This window comes from Puma concolor, chromosome A1 (assembly GCF_028749965.1).
Source record: "Puma concolor isolate L17-30 chromosome A1, mPumCon1.1.hap2, whole genome shotgun sequence".
NCBI lineage: Eukaryota > Metazoa > Chordata > Mammalia > Carnivora > Felidae > Puma > Puma concolor.
Genome location: NC_141667.1, coordinates 104,056,248 through 104,074,044, shown reverse-complemented (window position 1 = coordinate 104,074,044; position 17,797 = coordinate 104,056,248). Strand labels below are relative to the sequence as shown.

The window sequence follows — 17,797 nt, the reverse complement described above, 5'->3', positions numbered from 1 at the left end:
ATGAGACCTGAAACCATAAAATTCCCAAAAGAAAACAGACAGTAATCTCTTTGACATCAACTGTTTAAACATTTTTGTAGATATGGCTCCTTTGGCAAGGGAAACAAAAGCATAATTCAGCTATTGAGATTACATCTCAATAAATAGCTTCTGCAGAACAAAGGAAAACCATCAACACAACTAAAAGACAACTTCCTGAATTGGAGAAGATATTTGCAAATGATATATCCAATAAGGGGTTAAGACCCAAAATATGTAAAGAACTTATACAAATCAACAACAAAAACCCCAAATAATTCAATTAAAAAATGGACAGAATAGACATTTTCCCAAGGAAGACACACAGTTGGCCAACAGACACATGAAAAGGTGCCCGGCATTACTAATCATCAGGCAAATGCCAATTAAGACCATGATATAATATCACCTCACACCTGTCATAATGGCTAAAATAAAAAGGATCTACTGTTGGTGGGAATGCAAACTGGTGCAGCCACTGTGGAAAATAGTATGGATGTTCCTCAAAAAATTAAAAATAGAATTACCATATGATCCAGTAATTGTACTACTGGGTATTTACCCAAAGAAAACAAAAACATTAATTCAAAAAGATACATACATCCCCAAGTTTATCACAGCATTATTTAGAATAACTAAGGTTTGGAAGGAACCCTGTGTCCATCTGGAGATGAATGGACTTGGACTATTACTCAGCCATTAAAAGGAATGAAATGCTGCCATTTGTAACAACATGGATGGATTTAGATGGTATAATGCTATGTGAAATAAGTCAGAGAAAGATAAATACCACATTATTTCACGCATATGTGGAATTTAAGAAACAAAACAAATAACAAGACAAACAAAAATCCCAACTTAACTATATAGAGAACAAACTGATGGTTGCCAGAGGGGAGGTGGGTGTGGGGATGGGTGAAATGAGTGAAGGGGATTACGAGTACACCTATCATGGTGAGCGCTTACTAATGTATAGAATTATTGGAAGATTTTCCTGTACATTTGAAACCAATAAAACACTGTATTGAAGTCATACTGTCATCAAAAAATCTGGTAAAAATGAATCATATTTTTAGATCTTAGCAGTAATACACTCTTGCATTCCTGGCATATGTACAACTTAGGTTTGATGTTTTATCTTTTTAAATTCTAAATTTCATTTGCTAATATTTTTTTTGACATTTTTTATACCTATGTTCATGAAGGTGATTGGCTTATAGTTTTCCTTCCTTCCTTCCTTCCTTCCTTCCTTCCTTCCTTCCTTCCTTCCTTCCTTATGTTTATTTATTTTTGAAAGAGACAGAGACAGAGTGCAAGTGGGGAGGAACAGAGAGAGAGGGAGACACAGAATCTGAAACAGACTCCAGGCTCTGAGCTGCCAGCACAGAGTTCAATGCGGGGCTCGAACTCACTAACCATGAGATCATAACCTGAGCCGAAGTGGGACGCTTAACTGACTGAGCCAACCAGGCGCCCCTAGGTTTTCTTTCTTACACCATTCTCATCTGGTTCTTATATCTTATTTGGTTCTTAACATCTTATTCTGATATTGAAACTATGCCTGCCAATTTAAATTGAGGAGTGTTCTCTCTTTTTCTATTACCTGGAAGAGTTTGCAATGTTTCCTAGAAATTTGATAGAACTTTCCTATAAACTACCTGGGATTGGGGATTTCTTTGTAGGCAGTTTTTAAATTAATAATTTAAAAGCTTTAATATTGGGACACCTGGGTGGCTCAGTTCAGCTCAGCTCAGGTCATGATCTCATGGTTTGTGAGTTTGAGTCCCACATCAGGTTCTGCGCTGACATTGCAGAGCCTGCTTGAATCCTCTGTCTCCCTCTCTCTCTGCCCCTTCCTTTCTCTCTCTCTCTTTCTCAAAAATAAATAAACATTAAACAATGCTTTAATATTTATGGAAATATCAAGGGTTTAAATGTCTTGTTGATTCAATGTTAGTTTTCTTTTTTTATGAGTTGTCTACTTCATCTAAAATTTAAATTATATTGTCATAAAGTTACTCATAGTATTATCTCTTCAATCTCTGCTATAGATGCAGTTATATTCACTTTTCATTACCAATATAGAGCTTTAATTTATTACTTTTTAATTTATTTATTTTGAGAGAGTGTGCACAGGGGAGGGACAGAGAGAGATGGAGAGAGGATCCCAGGCAGGCTCTGCACTGTCAGTGTCTAGAGCCCAATGTGGGGCTTGATCTCACAAACTGCAACATCATGACCTCAGCTAAGACCTAGAGTCAGATGCTCAACCAACTAAGTCACCCAGGCATCCCAGAACTTTAATTTTAGTCCAGATTAATTTCTCCAGAGAAACGAAGCAGTCTTTTCAAAGAAGTAATTTTTGGCCTTGTTAATGTTGTCTATTGTTTTTTTCTAGCTCACTAACTTCTGACCTTATCTTCTATATTTTGTTGATCCTGACATATACAGTTTTTCTTATTTTCATATAACTGAAATGTGGACGAGGCTTTTAATTGTTGTTGGATAGGTAGCAGTTATAACATACTTGTCATTCTTCTGCATGTGCGTCAGACTTGTAGAGTGGAACAGTATCCCTAAGGCAATAGTGGTACCTTCACTTAAGAAATGCTGCACTGAGGGGCACCTGGGTGGCTCAGTTGGTTGAGCGTCCAACCTCGTCTCAGGTCATGATCTCACAGCTTGTGGATTTGAGCCCCATGTCGGGCGCTGTACTGACAGCTCAGAGCCTGGAACCTGTTTCGGATTCTGTGTCTCCCTCTCTCTCTGCCCCTTCCCACTTGCACTCTGTCTCTGTCTCTGTCTCTCTTCAAAAATGAACGAAGATTAAAAAAATTTAAAGAAATGCTGCATCAACACAATACCATGTGGGAAAATCACAGACATTAACAACAGGAAGTTGAAAAAAATTGAATGATATATGGGAAAAACTGTGACTAAGAAATTCTAAGGATAATTTTTTCATTCTTTTTTTTTTTAAGTTTATTTATTTATTTTGAGGTTGGGGGCAGAGAGAAAGAGAGAGAATCTCAAGCAGGCTCCACGCTGTCAGTACAGAGCCCTATGCAGGGCTGAATCTTACCAACTGTGAGATCATGACCTGACCTGAAATCAAAACTCAGACACTTAACTGACTGAGCCACCCAGGTGTGCCTAATTTTTTTGTTTCTAACTGATATATAAAACAGCAATGCATATATCAGTAGCTTCTTAAATTAAGTGAAATCACCTTCATTCTACTTGGATTCATTTTGCCATTCTTTTCAACTTTCTTATGTTGAATGCTTAGCTCATAAATTTTTAGCTTTTTTATTTTCTAATGTAAACACTAAGGGTTATTGCTAAGTAAGAAGCTGTGAGGAGTGTGACACACACACACACACACACACACACACACACTCTGATAGGAGACATGCAATTCCTGGGTTAGACACAAACACTGTTTACTAGTTACAGCAAAAGCATCTGGAATATCTTCATGGTACTGGTTCCCCAAGTCCAAATCCTCATGGAGTGAAATGGTAAGGGTCTGGTCATAAATGTACACACCACCCTGAGGGCTGGAACGAGAAAGAATGGAAAAAAGAATAAAAGATCATGGCTTCCTCTACTCTATTTGAGTTCCCTTTTCCTATTCCTCAGACCAGAAAGAGAGGGTTTCTCTTAGCTTTTTTTTTTTTACTCCTCAGCCAACTTTGGGCTGCTATTGAATCCAGGCCAGGTGCTGTTGGAAAGAAGAAAAGTGGGAAAATCACTACCATTTGGTTCTTAAAATTTTGACCTCTTTACCCAGGCTTCCTGTTAGCAATCAGTTATAATTTAGATTTCTCTGAGCACTGCTGCATGCATGTTGTCCATGGTTGAGAGCTGCATTTGGTGAGAGAGACCGAGTCAAATGTGTTTATTCCATCTTGTCTGGAACCAGGACCCTACTCTCATTCTGGAAGGATGGTTTTTTTGGGAATACAGTTCTTTTTTTTTTTTTTGTTTTTTTATTAAAAAAAAATTTTTAAACATTTATTTATTTTTGAGACAGGGAGAGACAGAGCATGAACAGGGGAGGGTCAGAGAGAGGGAGACACAGAATCTGAAGCAGGCTCCAGGCTCTGAGCTGTCAGCACAGAGCCCGACGCGGGGCTAGAACTCATGGACAGCGAGATCATGGCCTGAGCTGAAGTCGGCCACTTAACCGACTGACCCACCCAGGTGCCCCCCCCTTTTTTTAAATTTTTTTTTTTTAAGTTGGGAGTACAGTTCTAAGTTGGTAGTTATTTTTCTCCCTGCTAACTACTCATCATTGCTATTGAAAAATTTGCTCTCAGACTGCCATCACTTTGAAAGTAATTTGTCAGTTCTCTGGCTACTTTTCAGTGTCTTGTCTTGTCTTTCTGCTTCTTTTTCACCACAATGTATTTAGGTGTGGATATCTTTTTTTCTCTGCCCTTTTGGGGGTATGTTGTGTTGTCTGGATTTGTGGAGTCACAATTATCACTAGTACTGGACATTTTTCAGTCGTTATTTCTTCAAATACTATCTCTTTTCAATCTTCTTTGTTCTTTTTCTTCATACTCGTATTAGACATTAGTGTCTAATTAGTGTATTGATCATTTAAAACTTTTTTTAAATTTGCTGATACTTCGACATCTTGGCGCCTTGCTGATACTGAACTTAGAGAGGGCTCAGCCAAATCTTAGAGATAGTAAATGACTCTCTTGGAGTCATTTCGTGAGCAAACTAACCAATCCAGAGCCCACACCCTTTACCACCTCATACTCAGGGCCAATATCCCCCTGCCCTAGTCATGCCAGTGTCAGGTACCAGACAACTAGAGTCAGCCCCTACACTCTAGAACCCAATGCTATTATTCAAAATGGACAGTCCTAAGCCTGCCTACCCTGCCTTGCCCATTCATTTCCATGGGCAATGGAAATGAATAAACACTCTTGCCCATGTTTTCCCCTTGCTCCCCCTACTTCCTGACCAACCCTGGGCACTGAACGGTGTGCTGTGCCTCATGTTTCTAGGGATCTGTGAGAATAACAACTTTTTCCTTCATGACAGTCATTTCTGTACCTGCATTGCTTACCTTACTTGATTCAAACAAATCCCAGGCCTATTTTAGAACACTTAGATCTTCTTGGTGTATCCTGCATAGCTCTTTTCTTGTCATTCATATTTTTATATGCTCATTTAGTATCTCATTTCTTATTTATATTTTGGATTTATTCATTTGTTTTTCTAATTTAAATATTTTCTATGTATCTATTCTTATTCTGACAGTTTGAATATCTGCAGGCTTTACTGATCTAAATCTATTATTTGTTTCTATTGGCTCTCATGCATGGTGGCTTAATTTCTCAAATGCTTGGTTCACTTTGTGAGCTTATTGCTTGACCTTAATTCTGCTGGCCTAAATTGAAGATGCTGGGGGCTGAGGGGTACCAGTGACATGGGGCTGCTTTAACCTTCCTGTGGAGTGAAGAATTAACCTAAAGAGACATCTGGCCTTTTCTTTCAGCTACTTGAGGGTGATCTCTAGAGCTTTGTAATGTCCTGCTTGATAGGAGTGTGTTTATTTGTCTAGGGGCCTTGGCTAGCAGATAGTCTAACAATGTGATTTATAATGGGAGCTTTGGGCCATGTGGTATCAGTTTTGCCTCTTGAAGGGATTAGAGAGTAAACCTCAGAGAGGCAATGGAGACTAAAGGTAGCCACATGGGCTATGTGATTGAGCCTAAATAAAAGCTCTAGATACGAAAAGCTTATATGAACTTTCCTGGACAGCAGTACTCCATAGGTATTGTTACACGCTGATGCCAGGAAAGTAACGCATCCATGACTCCAATGGGGAGAGGATTATGGAAGCTCCTCCTTTGGTACTTTTCCTGTATGTGCTTCTTCCCTTGGTTTATTTTAATTGGTATCCTTTTCCTGTAATAAAACATAACTGTGAATATAACAGTTTTCAGTAAACTCTGTGAGTCCTTCTGGAGAATTATTGAAATTGAGGGTATTTTGGGAAACCCTGAGTATTTACCACTGGTATCAGAAGTGAGGGCAATCTTGTGTGCACACTGTGTGTCCTCTGACCTCACAGTTGGCTTAATATCACAGTTGACATAACTTTTCACTTCGTCAGGTGTCTGGGCTCAATAGAAGGGAGTCTGAGGCTCCATTTCCCCACCTTAGTCTTAGCCCAAGGCTCTGTATCTTTGTGGCCACCTGCTGTAGGCAATACCCTTCTCTTCCTGGGTAGCCACTGCTAACCATTTGCACATAGATCTCATATTTATGTTTGTTTTTGTGTGTATGTATGGATCCTTGGAGACCTTATGTATTTCTTTTCGTAACAACATAAGAATGTCATTCAATCTGGGATCTAGTTGTTCTTCAATTGGAATGTTCTTATAATGTTAATCTACCAAGTAGGTGAATGTGGCAGCTTAATTCTATATTTAGTTTTATATTCCATGTTGTCACTTAATATGTCATTGGTATTTTCCTCTGTTGAAGTAATTCTGGCAAAAGCAACCTACAACCTGAGCTATGCTGGTCGCAGCTTGACATAGCTCAGATCACAATTATCTTTTGTCTGACTTATTTCAATGGCTGACTGAAAGGCACAGTCATAATCTCCTCCAAATCCCTCTTCACATTGCAGGTATAGCAATTGTCCAACATGGCAAATCTGATCACGTAACTCTCCTTAATGCAGATGCCAAGGCAAGAGGTCAAGTAGCTGTCTTGGAACATTAGGCTACTCACTCTTTAAGTACCAGAATAAGTTTCTTAGCTAGAGTTTCCCCCATAACCTGAATCTGAGTGTCTGTTCTACAGTGTATGAAGCTCTATTCCCAAGGCTTTTGGGACTTCTCCAACCAGTTTCACTGAACCCTTCCAATCCCACTTGCATCCTGAACGTATTGTCTAAGTTAATAGCTTGTCTTAAGCTATACCCAGTGAAGAGAGTTCTATTTGGGTTGTAGAGGGTGTTGCATTATGCCTAGAACATAGGAGAAGCCCAGTAAATAAGCACTAGTTTCCTGGAATGGCTGCATAGATGTGGGAATTTTTGTCTAGGCTTGATGAAAACAACAGTAATGATGTTAGTTGAAGGGGAAGGGACACTGCTCCCTCTTTACCCCACTCAAGAGCACTGACCTCTGTCTACCTCCTCGAGGGCTGAAGACTTGCTGATCTGATGATGGAACAGAGTCCCAAATACTGGTGGGTGGGGCAATGTGCCTTGAAAGGTGCCATCTTTGGGTCCCTCACCTCTCTCTTGTTCTTTGCCATTCACCTTAATTTGTGGATTGGTAAACTGTCACTTCTTTCTCTTTCAACTAAGAAGTTGGATAGTTGAACCCTGGGGGTCCTGAATGTTATTCATCTCTTTATCCCTCTCACTAAGCACATCTGAGTTTGTTACTCCCTAAATTCAAATTTAGAGAGGGGGTATTAAGTCATGTTAAGGTCTCAAGCAGAATCTATCTGTTCTTTCTTTTTTTAGAAAGTTTATTTATTAATTTTGAGAGAGAGAGTGTGAGTGGGGGAGGGGCAGAGAGGAGGAAGAGAGAGAATCCCAAGCAGGCACTGTGCTGTCAGTGCAGAGCCCAATGTGGGTCTTGATCTCACTAACTGTGAGCTCGTGACATGAGCCGAGATCAGGAGTCAGATGCTTAACCAACTGAGCCACTCAGGTGCCTCCAGAATCTACCTGTTCTAACTCAATGTATCTTTTTTATTAAAAATTTTTTAAACATTTATTCATTTATGAGAGACAGAGAGCATGAGCAGGGTAGGGGCAGAGAGAGAGGGAGACACAGAATTGAAGCAGGCTCCAGGCTCCGAGCTGTCAGCACAGCACCCGACACGAGGCTTGAACTCATGAGCTGAGAGATCATGACCTGAGCCGAAGTCAGATGCTTAACTGACTGAGCCACCCAGGCGCCCCATCTAACTCAATATTTTTAACATACCTCTTTTCAGAATGTCAGGCATTTGAACACTATTAATTAATTGGTTTTTGATTTTCATTCTGCTACTGCGTGTTGTGTTTACCTTCTTAAAATCTTGCTGTTAGAGAGAAGATGTGATTGCAGGGCAGGATTGTCATTCCTGGGTTTCTGATCATGACCATGAATATAGTGAAAACAACCTCACCCTTCCTCCTAGTAATCACTATGAAGTAAGAACTCATCATGCAGTTATAATTCCCAGCACTGACTGTCTTCTGCTGCTACTTCTGAAGAAGGAATAGGGAAGGAACAGAGGAGAGACATGGTGAGCTATCAGAGGTGAGGTTCTTGTAATCAGGATGCAATCCATTACTGGATACTTGATGCAGGTTCCATAGGTGATTCCAAGAACATTTTTTGTGAACCAAGGTAGGTGGAATTTCACCCAAGTGAGACAATTTCTTTTAAGTGACTAAAGCAATATGACTAGTGTAGACAACCAAGTTAAAAGACTGGCCTAAGAGCTGAACATTTCCCACTACCGATCACCCCCACTTACTTCCACCAGCCTTATGCCTCTCTTTACCCCACCCTGAATCAAAATATAACTCCACACAAAACCTTAGCAGTATTAATAGAATGAATTTCACTGTGTTTGGTGAGCCAGTAATGAGGCAATGATGTCTGGATTTTATTAAATATCCTAAGTAAGTCAATTACCATTAAAGGAAATAGAAGCACACACATTATTTGTTTTGAACAGTGATAATACAATGAGTGGCCCCCAGATCATGCAGGGGTTCTCACAGAACTGGCAGGTCTGTAGGTGTCTCTATCCTTGGAGCTGCCCAGTGATGTCTCCAGGGGGGAGGCGGATGATGTGGGCTAACAAACATATATATTCCACACAGGGCAGCTGTCAATTGCTACCAAATCCCTCATTAGGGTCTCTAGAACCTGTCCCTCCCTGGGAGGCAGACAGTGTTCTCATTCCACAGAGGAGGAAGATGGGGTAGAGAGAGAACAAAGTGTCAGAGTGAACCTGGGACAAAATCAGGACTGGGACTCCATGTTCTCACTGTCTTTTACTGGCTCTTTCTGACTCTTGGAAGCAGTTACCTGTGGGCAGTGAGCGCCATGTTCTCTGCCATCACTCAAATCACTTTTTCCACTAATGAGGCTCTGGCCCAGGCAACTCAAAAAGTAATTGGCAAGACTTTGGTCCCCATGCTGAACTTCCTGAGATGGTAAGAATAGATGGTTTGTGCGTATAGTTTAGTATGGTTTAGTAAGGCAGACTACCTGGGCCATGTTATCTATATTTGTGTATAATATTGTATCTTTTACCTACCTAAGGTTTATGGAATAGGTCAAGAAAAATAGATGTGACAATAAAAGATCAATACCCAGGACCTGAAGAAAAAAGTATAATCTGACTAATGGAGGTAGTTAGAAGCATCCAGATTTTGAGAAAGGAGGCCCATTATCATTTCTTGAAGATACTTACATTTAGATCAATGGGTTAACCATTTGTGGCTATTCTCTTGGAATGGAGTGGTTAGGAACAGGTGCACATCTGCATAGAATGGTATCAGTACAGAAATATGTTGCCTCTACTCCAAGCTGCATTCATTCTTAATCCCAGTGGAGAAACTGAGGCAGGTTAATAGTTTTGCCAGAGCCAGAGATGATCATATCCTTTCTTGGTGTTCAGGTTATCAGCAAGGCCCTGGTTTGGATTTCATTTCTGCCCTATTTGTGGGGGACAGGTGGCAAGAGACACAGGGCTCATCTAACTATCCTTGGAGTTGGCTGCAAACAGGGCTGAGATACCATAAACTCCTCCCCTGCATCCACTAAGGAAGGTTCAATACCCATCTGACCTCAGGGGATTGTCCACAGGCTTAATTACATAGCTCTGTTTCTTTCATCTGAGCATATCAAAGGATTCTATAAAACTGAAGGAGTGTGGTGATGTCTCCTTGTGGGCTTTTTTTTTCAAGCCCTCTTGCAAATAACTTAAAAAAAAATTGACACCAACAAATTGTTCCCTGATATATGACGCACAGCATTTGCTAAGCTCCCTGATCATTCATCACAGATCAGGCCACAGGCAGCGTGGGCTCAGCTTGGTCCGGAAACTTACTTCAAGTCTAATTGTTTATTCATTGGTGGGATCATTGGGGTCCAGGAGTGACAGGCGATTGGCTCTGTGGGAGGATGTGGTGGGAGGGAGATGATAGGTTTGTTATGTCTGTGTTCCAGCAAGATTATTGCTGCCGGGAGACAGCTCTCATATTGACTCTGTTAAGTGTTTGAATATTTTCTGTTGACTTGTTATTGAGAAAAATGGGTTCATATGTCTGTTCCCATTATTAAAAAAGAAAGCGATGAAAGTGTTCTTATATTGGCATAGGCATCAAGCACCCAGAAAGGCCAGTTAGGACAGCACCTTGGAGCAAAGTGTGAGTGCGTGTGTTAACAGTGCCATGACCTCAACTCCCTGGTATGTTTGGGGCTGCCACAGTAGAAGAAAAGCAGGACAGGGAAAGAGTAAACTGGCCTGGGACAGTGGGATAGGGAAGGGGACCAATGAGGACCAATGGGATGGTGGCCCCAAATCCTCAGTGCAAGGGGGCATATTGATATTTCTGATCTTGCTGCCAGCCTAGGATAGGATGAAATCAGGGCTTCCAAGAGATAGCTATCACTCTTGGTTGTGTCAGAATGTCCAAGGTATAAACCAGAGGTTTACCTAAGCTAGTATAGGGAAGTAAGAACTAGCCCCAAGAAAGGGAGCAGGAGAGAGTCAAAGGAGTCCAGGCTCCCATTTCATTAGGATGGAGTAGGAAGGTGGCCTCCAGCCTCAATGGGGGTAACATCTCATAACATAGGACATGAGCAAAAGGCCATCCCCAAGTAGTTTTGGGAATGAGGTAAGCACTGTTTGCTTCTTCTGTGGACTCCAAACACAAGCATCAGACCATTCTATTATGATAGACCAGCTTGTGCAGATGGAGCTTCTAATGTACCTTCCAGCCCAAAAGGCTTAGCGCCATAGCTCAGCTGATCAAGTCCAGGCAGGGAGCTCTATAAGAAGAAAAAAGAAAGCTTCTTCTGAAATCTTTTGTATGCTTCTCTCCCTGGCCTGAAATTGTCTCTCTGAGGTTACCAGTGACTTCACTGCAGATTGGAAGGGCTTCCCTCCAGTTATTCTACATGGCATCCTGTCTTCTTCAAATCTCTTCTCTCTTGGCACATCTCTAGTTTTCTTTCTGTCTCTCTGGTGGCTTGTTTGTACTTTCTCTGGATCTCTTACATGTAGGATTCCCCGAGGTTCTACTGTAGAAGCATTTCTCTCTCACTCTCTGACCTCCTTCTGTTCCATTCTGGTTCCATTCCCTTGGCTCTTGTGATAATCACTTTGGGCTGCTGTGACAAACACTATAACAAGACATTGGTTTAAGCAGTAGAAATGTATATTCTCATACTTCTGGAGGCTAGAAGTCCAGGATTGAGGTGCCAGCATGTTTGGTTTCTGGTGAGAACTTTCTTCCTGGCTTATCGACAGCTGCTTTCTTACAGTGTCCTCACATAGGGGTGGGAGGGAATGCTGACTGATGTCTCTCCTTCTAGGAACACGATACTCTCATGAGTGCTTCACCTTGTTACTCCGTCTCAACCTGATGATCTCCCAAGTCCCCATCTCCAAATATAATCACATTGTGGGTTTCAAAATATGAATTCTGGGGGGATGCAATTCAGTTCACAGCAGCTCTTGGTCATTTCCTAATGCACATTCCTAGCCCAGAGTTTTCTCCTGAGCAATTCGTCTCTATTTCTAACTGAAGTAAGCTGACATGTAATTAGCCTACATATTCATGGGGGTCTCACACAGAACACATTATCTTCTGCTCAAACCAGTCACTTCTGTTGTACTTCCTAGATTAATTAATGGTACCATCATTATAGGTGAAAGACTCTTCCCTCCTGGTGTTTGAGTTTGATATCCCTCTCAGGCCTGTTTATGGGTGGCCCAGAACCACTCTCAATCCAGGCTGGGCTTCTGAGCACAGGAGTTAATAAGGTATACAAGATCGGGGCCACTTCTCTTCCTTTGACTCCAGTGGTTTAACTCTATAAGCCTATGATTCTCAAACCTGGCTCTAGGTTAATATGAGAGGTTTTAAGAAATACTGGTTCCTGGCCTCCACCCTAGGCCAATGAATCTGTCTCCAGGCAAGGGGCCCAGGCTTCCCTGGGTTGCATAGGGAGAGTTAAAGATTAACGGCTGTAAGCCACTCCATCTGAGGACTCGTGGAAGGTGTCTCGTGGCTCTTACAGTTGGTTGGGGACCTTCTTCTCTGGAACAGGAAGCTTCTGGGGCTTATCTTGCTTCTCCTTTCTTTCCAGGTCCATCCATGTCCTAAACCTTAGCCTAGCTCCTACCTCTGACCCTGTTCCAGCCTTTTGGGCTCATCACCTGTATCCTATTTCCTGGATTGACCATGGAAGTCTCTAAAAGCTTCAACTTGGACCCCTTCTAGGATCTGGTCTTGCTTAGCATCAGTAACCCCCTCCCACCCACCCTTAGGAGGGTCTAGAAAGTTCTTTGCTATAGTCTTAAGGAAACACCAGCATTACTGCACACACAGAGGATGTTTAATACATGCTGTTGCTGTCTGAGCCCCAAACTGATTTTGGCTATTACTGAGTGCTGCTGATAAAACCAGCAGCTGTTTTTAATGATCAATTTCCTTCTTTCTTTGAACAGCTTATTTAGAAGAGGAAAGAAGAGGCATGTGGCATTTGCTGGAGGAGATACCTAATTTATCATCTGGCAGTTTTCTGTGCTTTATTGTGGGTATACAACACAGACAAGGGGCAATGTGCTAACCCCAGGACTGGCCTGGACACGACTTTAATTTAGATTTTTGCATCAGATTGTGTTTGCTCTCTGAAAACTGACTGCACTTTGAGACCCCTAAACAATAGTAAATCTTAAGAATTCAATATTAATAAGAACAAGATACACAACACGTTAGAAAAACTGGCAAAAGATATAAACAGGCAGTATGAAATACTGAGATAAAAACTGACTAATAAGCATTAAAAAATGCTGAACTCCTCTATTAATTAGGGCAATACGAATTAAAAGATAATGATATCCATTTTTCAGTAAGCCAGAGATATCAATGGACAATTAACAGAAGAAGAAATAAACATGACCAGTAAATGTGAGAAGATGCCCCTGTCGCAGTACCCAGGAAACTGCATTTTTTTACATGTGTAGTTTTTTTAATGTTTATTTATTTTTGAGAGACAGAGAGACACAGCATGAGTAGGGGAGGGGCAGAGAGTGAGGGAGACTGAATCCGAAGCAGGCTCCAGTCTCTGAGCTGTCAGCACAGAGCCTGACATGGGGCTTGAAGCCACGAACTGTGAGATCATGACCTGAGCTGAAGTGGGCAGCTTAACCGACTGACCTACCCGAGGTGCCCCATGTGTGTATTTTTAAAAATTTATTTATTTAAATTCAAGTTAGGTAACATGCAGTGTAGTATTGGTTTCAGGAGTAGAACCCAGGGATTCATCACTTATGTCTAACACCCAGTGCTCATCCCAAGTGACCTCCTTAGTGCCCATCAGCCATCAATCCCATCCCCCCACCCACCTTCCCTTCAGCAACCCTCAAGGGAGCTACAGATTTATTTATTTATTTATTTATTTATTTTTGTTTTCACATTTCAACTTTTTAATCAGCTCCATGAAAGACATCCTAAATGCTAAGTGAAACACAACAGAATATTTTTTCTTCCCTTATTAAAGAAAAGGACATTTGCAAGTTCTAAGAAACTTCTGTGTATCAGGGTGGTGACCTTGAATAAAAAACAAAACAAAACAAAACCCAAACCACCTCTAATCATGTTCTTGCAGCTGCATTTAGAAATTGCTTTCTAATCATGGTAAACATTGTATACAGGTTTTTAAAATGTCCCTAAATGCACATCATTTGAAAAAAAATATGACCAAACATTTTTTGCCATAGCCCATAATCCTGAGAACCCAAACTAAAAAACTGGCAAAAAGAAAAAATACCCAGACTCTAAAATGTCCCAGGACTTGTCTTTAAATGGGAGAAAAAACTTTAAAAGACATATGGAACTTTCTACAAGGTCTTTGTAACAAGCTACCTTGGGAGCTCAATTCAAAAATAGAAGTTGATATACTAAACAGATTTTTCAGTGCAGCTCCAAAAATCTTTATAAATACAGCCATTTGGAAGGATGATCCTGGATCAGAAGTTTTATTCCTTGTGTATCTACATTAGGTGCACAAACTTCATCTCAGTTGTCATCATTGTCTCTGTAATTTCCTCCTGAGTAGCGGTCATAACCGCCCTGGCTGCCTCCATAGTCTCTGGACCTTCCATATCCATATCCATATCCATACCCATATCTTCCAGGACGACTGTCGTATCTACCACTCCCATAGCCCTGGTCCCCACCACCTCTCCATTCATGGCTCTCATGGCATCTGAGGCATGCTCTGGGTTGGTGAAGGTGATGAAACCAAAACCCCGGGATCCCTGTGTCTCCCGGTCTTTAACAACAACCACTTCAGAAATAGGACCGAAGCTGCTGAAGTGGTCTTCCAGAGCCTGCTCATCGGTGTTGAAATTGAGCCCTCCCATGAAAAGCTTCCCTTCTTCAGAAGACATGGCGGTCAATTCGGGTACTGCAAGTTAAGCAAAAGGACTAGAAGAACAGCTACCGCTGTGGAGAAGAGAGACTGGGGGAACTACAGATTTAAAGATACTGTTTTTCACCAATCATATTAGTAAACATTGCTATGCTGCAAGGTGTGGGGAAATGGATATATACAGAGACAGCTATCATATGTCACACATGGGGTTATAACTTGTATTACATTCTGGAGGGCGACTTTATCAACTTATACTAAAAATTTGGTCAGTGTATGTTAAAATTTTGTCAATTTAAAAGTTTACTTTGATTCAGAACCATTTTTATAACTTCATTTTGTCCTGAAACATCTTATCAGGGCAGACTAGAGCAACTTTGAGACTGCAGGCAACTGTTAAGTGGTCCAGTGCAAGATTCTAAGTAACATCTCTTATTAACCCTTACTTGGACATATTCTAGACAATTGTTGGCCAAAACCATGAAATAGAGCCTCTTGCTTATTTTAAGCTTATTAAAAAAGGTAACCAATTGGCACATTTTGGCTTGTCTGTTTTATATAAAGGGCCTATACAATGTTCTACATTGATGTTCTACAATAGGGATGAACAAACTTTTCCTGTAAAAGGCCAGACAGTAAATATTTTAGGCTTTGTGGAACACGGAGTTCCTGTCATCACCACTAAACTTTGCGACGGTAGCAAGAAAGCAGCCATAGGTAATATATCAGCTAATGAGTGAGGTGGTGCTCTGGTAGAACCTTATTTATGGGCACTAAAAATTGAATTTCATAAAAACTTCACAGGTCATAATATTGTCCTTCTTCTTTTGATTGTTCCTCCCAAGCATTAAAAAATATAAAAGCCGGGGCACCTGGGTGGCTCAGTAGGTTGAGCGTCCGACTTCGGCTCAGGTCATGATCTCTCCGTCTGTGAGTTCGAGCTCCACGTCGGGCTCTGTGCTGACAGCTCAGAGCCTGGAGCCTGTTTCGGATTCTGTGTCTCCCTCTCTCTCTGCCCCTCCCCCGCTCGGGCTCTGTCTCTCTCTGTCAAAAATAAATAAACGTTAAAAAAATTTAAAAAATATATAAAAGCCATTCTTTGTTCAAAGACTATACAAAACAGGCAATGGGCTGGATTTGGCCTGCAGGCCTTAGTTTGCCAAACTCTGTGTTACGTTATCACTTGTTTCTTAGAAATTAGAAATTGCTGCAGCACTATTTTATGTTATCTCACATGCCGTAACTATATTAAGTAACTATATCTTAAAAACTAACCATTGTTTTCCAAACAAAAATTAAAAACCACTTCAATGCAAGCAAAGTCAGGTCCATTGTCAATATTTAAAAATTATTATTTTGTTAAAGGCTAGGGTTTTAATAATCCCTCCTTATGATCCATTCTTGTGCATTTTTCCCCCCCTGCGGTTAGGCCCCAAATCTTTTGTATTGTCACTCCTATGGATACTTCAGAGGTCAGCATCAGACCGAGACAGCCGATGGTGGTCACCTGGGGTAGCCCATCCATATGGTCTGATGCATGTCCTGGATCTGGCAGCCAAATAGCTGGCTTGTTAGCATCAGGATAGTAGTTATGATCTCATGTTCCAACATGGGCCCATCCCCAAGGTATCCATAGTCAGAATCATCCTGAAAGTAGCCAGTTATGTCCAGCACCAGTAGCCTCATTTAAAGCCACTGGCTAAGTTCTGAAGAGAGAGAGAGCTAGTCAGTTGAACTGAAAGGTGGTGTATCCTTACCCATTGGGAAAAAACTAGCTTCTTGCCACTACATCCGTATGTTAGAGTGAAGGAAGAGTCAAAAGAGTGATAGCTCCCTTAATTTCAATAGTCTGTGCAGCTTCCTTGTCCTGAGCAAATGCAGGGTTTGCCTTGCCCAACCAAATTAATGTTACGTTTTTGGTTGTTATGATAGGTTCCAGGTTAGTTTTCCCGTAAAAATCTTTGCGACAGGCGTCTTTGTGGTAACTAATTGGCTATAAGGCAGTTTTCCCGTAGAAGATATAAGAATGAAAAATAAGAGAGACACGTTAAAGAGGACACAATGAAACATGAAAAAAAGTTAAAAATCTTAATTATTAACTTCTTTCATTAAGAGAGGTATCAATCGGGGCGCCTGGGTGGTGCAGTCGGTTAAGCGGCCGACTTCAGCCAGGTCACGATCTCGCGGTCCGTGAGTTCGAGCCCCGCGTCGGGCTCTGGGCTGATGGCTCAGAGCCTGGAGCCTGTTTCTGATTCTGTGTCTCCCTCTCTCTCTGCCCCTCCCCCGTTCATGCTCTGTCTCTCTCTGTCCCAAAAAAATAAATAAACGTTAAAAAAAAATTAAAAAAAAAAAAAAAAGAGAGAGGTATCAATTTTTCAAATACTGGCACGCATATTTGTAACTGAGCTCTGTATTGTGTGTCAAAGCCTTCCATACTTGTTCCTGTTTGGTTTATTGTTACTTGTCTGTTGTTAGAGATTCCAGAGTTCTATGGGAAAGTGTTAAATGTTGTAATTCATTTGTAACTGAACTTGTTACCACTGCAGCTGGTAGGTTACTTTCTAGATAGTATGTGATCTGGTTTGTACTCTCTTATTCCACACTTCCAGTGTGTCTTATCATCATATTTTCTACCAAGTCCATATATATGTAGTTGTTATCACTATTTTAAGACTATCACATCTACTTGTCATGGTATAGACAATTATGAAGGCTGGCTACGGTTTATATAATATAAAAATTGGAACTCTGTCAATGGGGAAATGAAACCAAACTGTGAACCACTTATCTTTTATGGCAAAATTACCTTATGGCCAATTAGTTTTGCAGTGAAAATGTTTGTGGCAAAAATGCTTACAGCAAAGATAGTAGTTATGGTTATGGATGGTAATGGTGAAAATACCAGACACAGTTGGAAGAGACTTCTAGATTTTTTTTTCGTATGGCAACCAACAATGCAAGCAGATGATTCTGGTTATTGTGGACCCCAGGCTCTAATACATATACCAAGGATCTACATTTCCAAGGAACTCTGCAAACCACAGCCAGGATACCAAAGAAGCTATCTCTCTTTTATTAATAAGCTAGTATGAAGACAGGTGGAATGTAAGCTGTAGGAT

At 41.0% G+C, this 17,797-nt stretch overlaps 1 protein-coding gene across 1 annotated transcript; it reads right to left on the bottom strand.

Annotated features, from left to right (window-relative positions):
* Window positions 1-13,721: 13,721 nt before the first annotated feature.
* On the bottom strand, window positions 13,722-14,767 carry LOC112861390 (RNA-binding protein 3-like). Its single transcript, XM_086699318.1, is given in 2 exon segments — window positions 13,722-14,490; window positions 14,493-14,767. Coding segments are annotated over 2 exon segments (372 nt in total). The 5' UTR covers window positions 14,698-14,767; the 3' UTR covers window positions 13,722-14,323.
* Window positions 14,768-17,797: the final 3,030 nt, after the last annotated feature.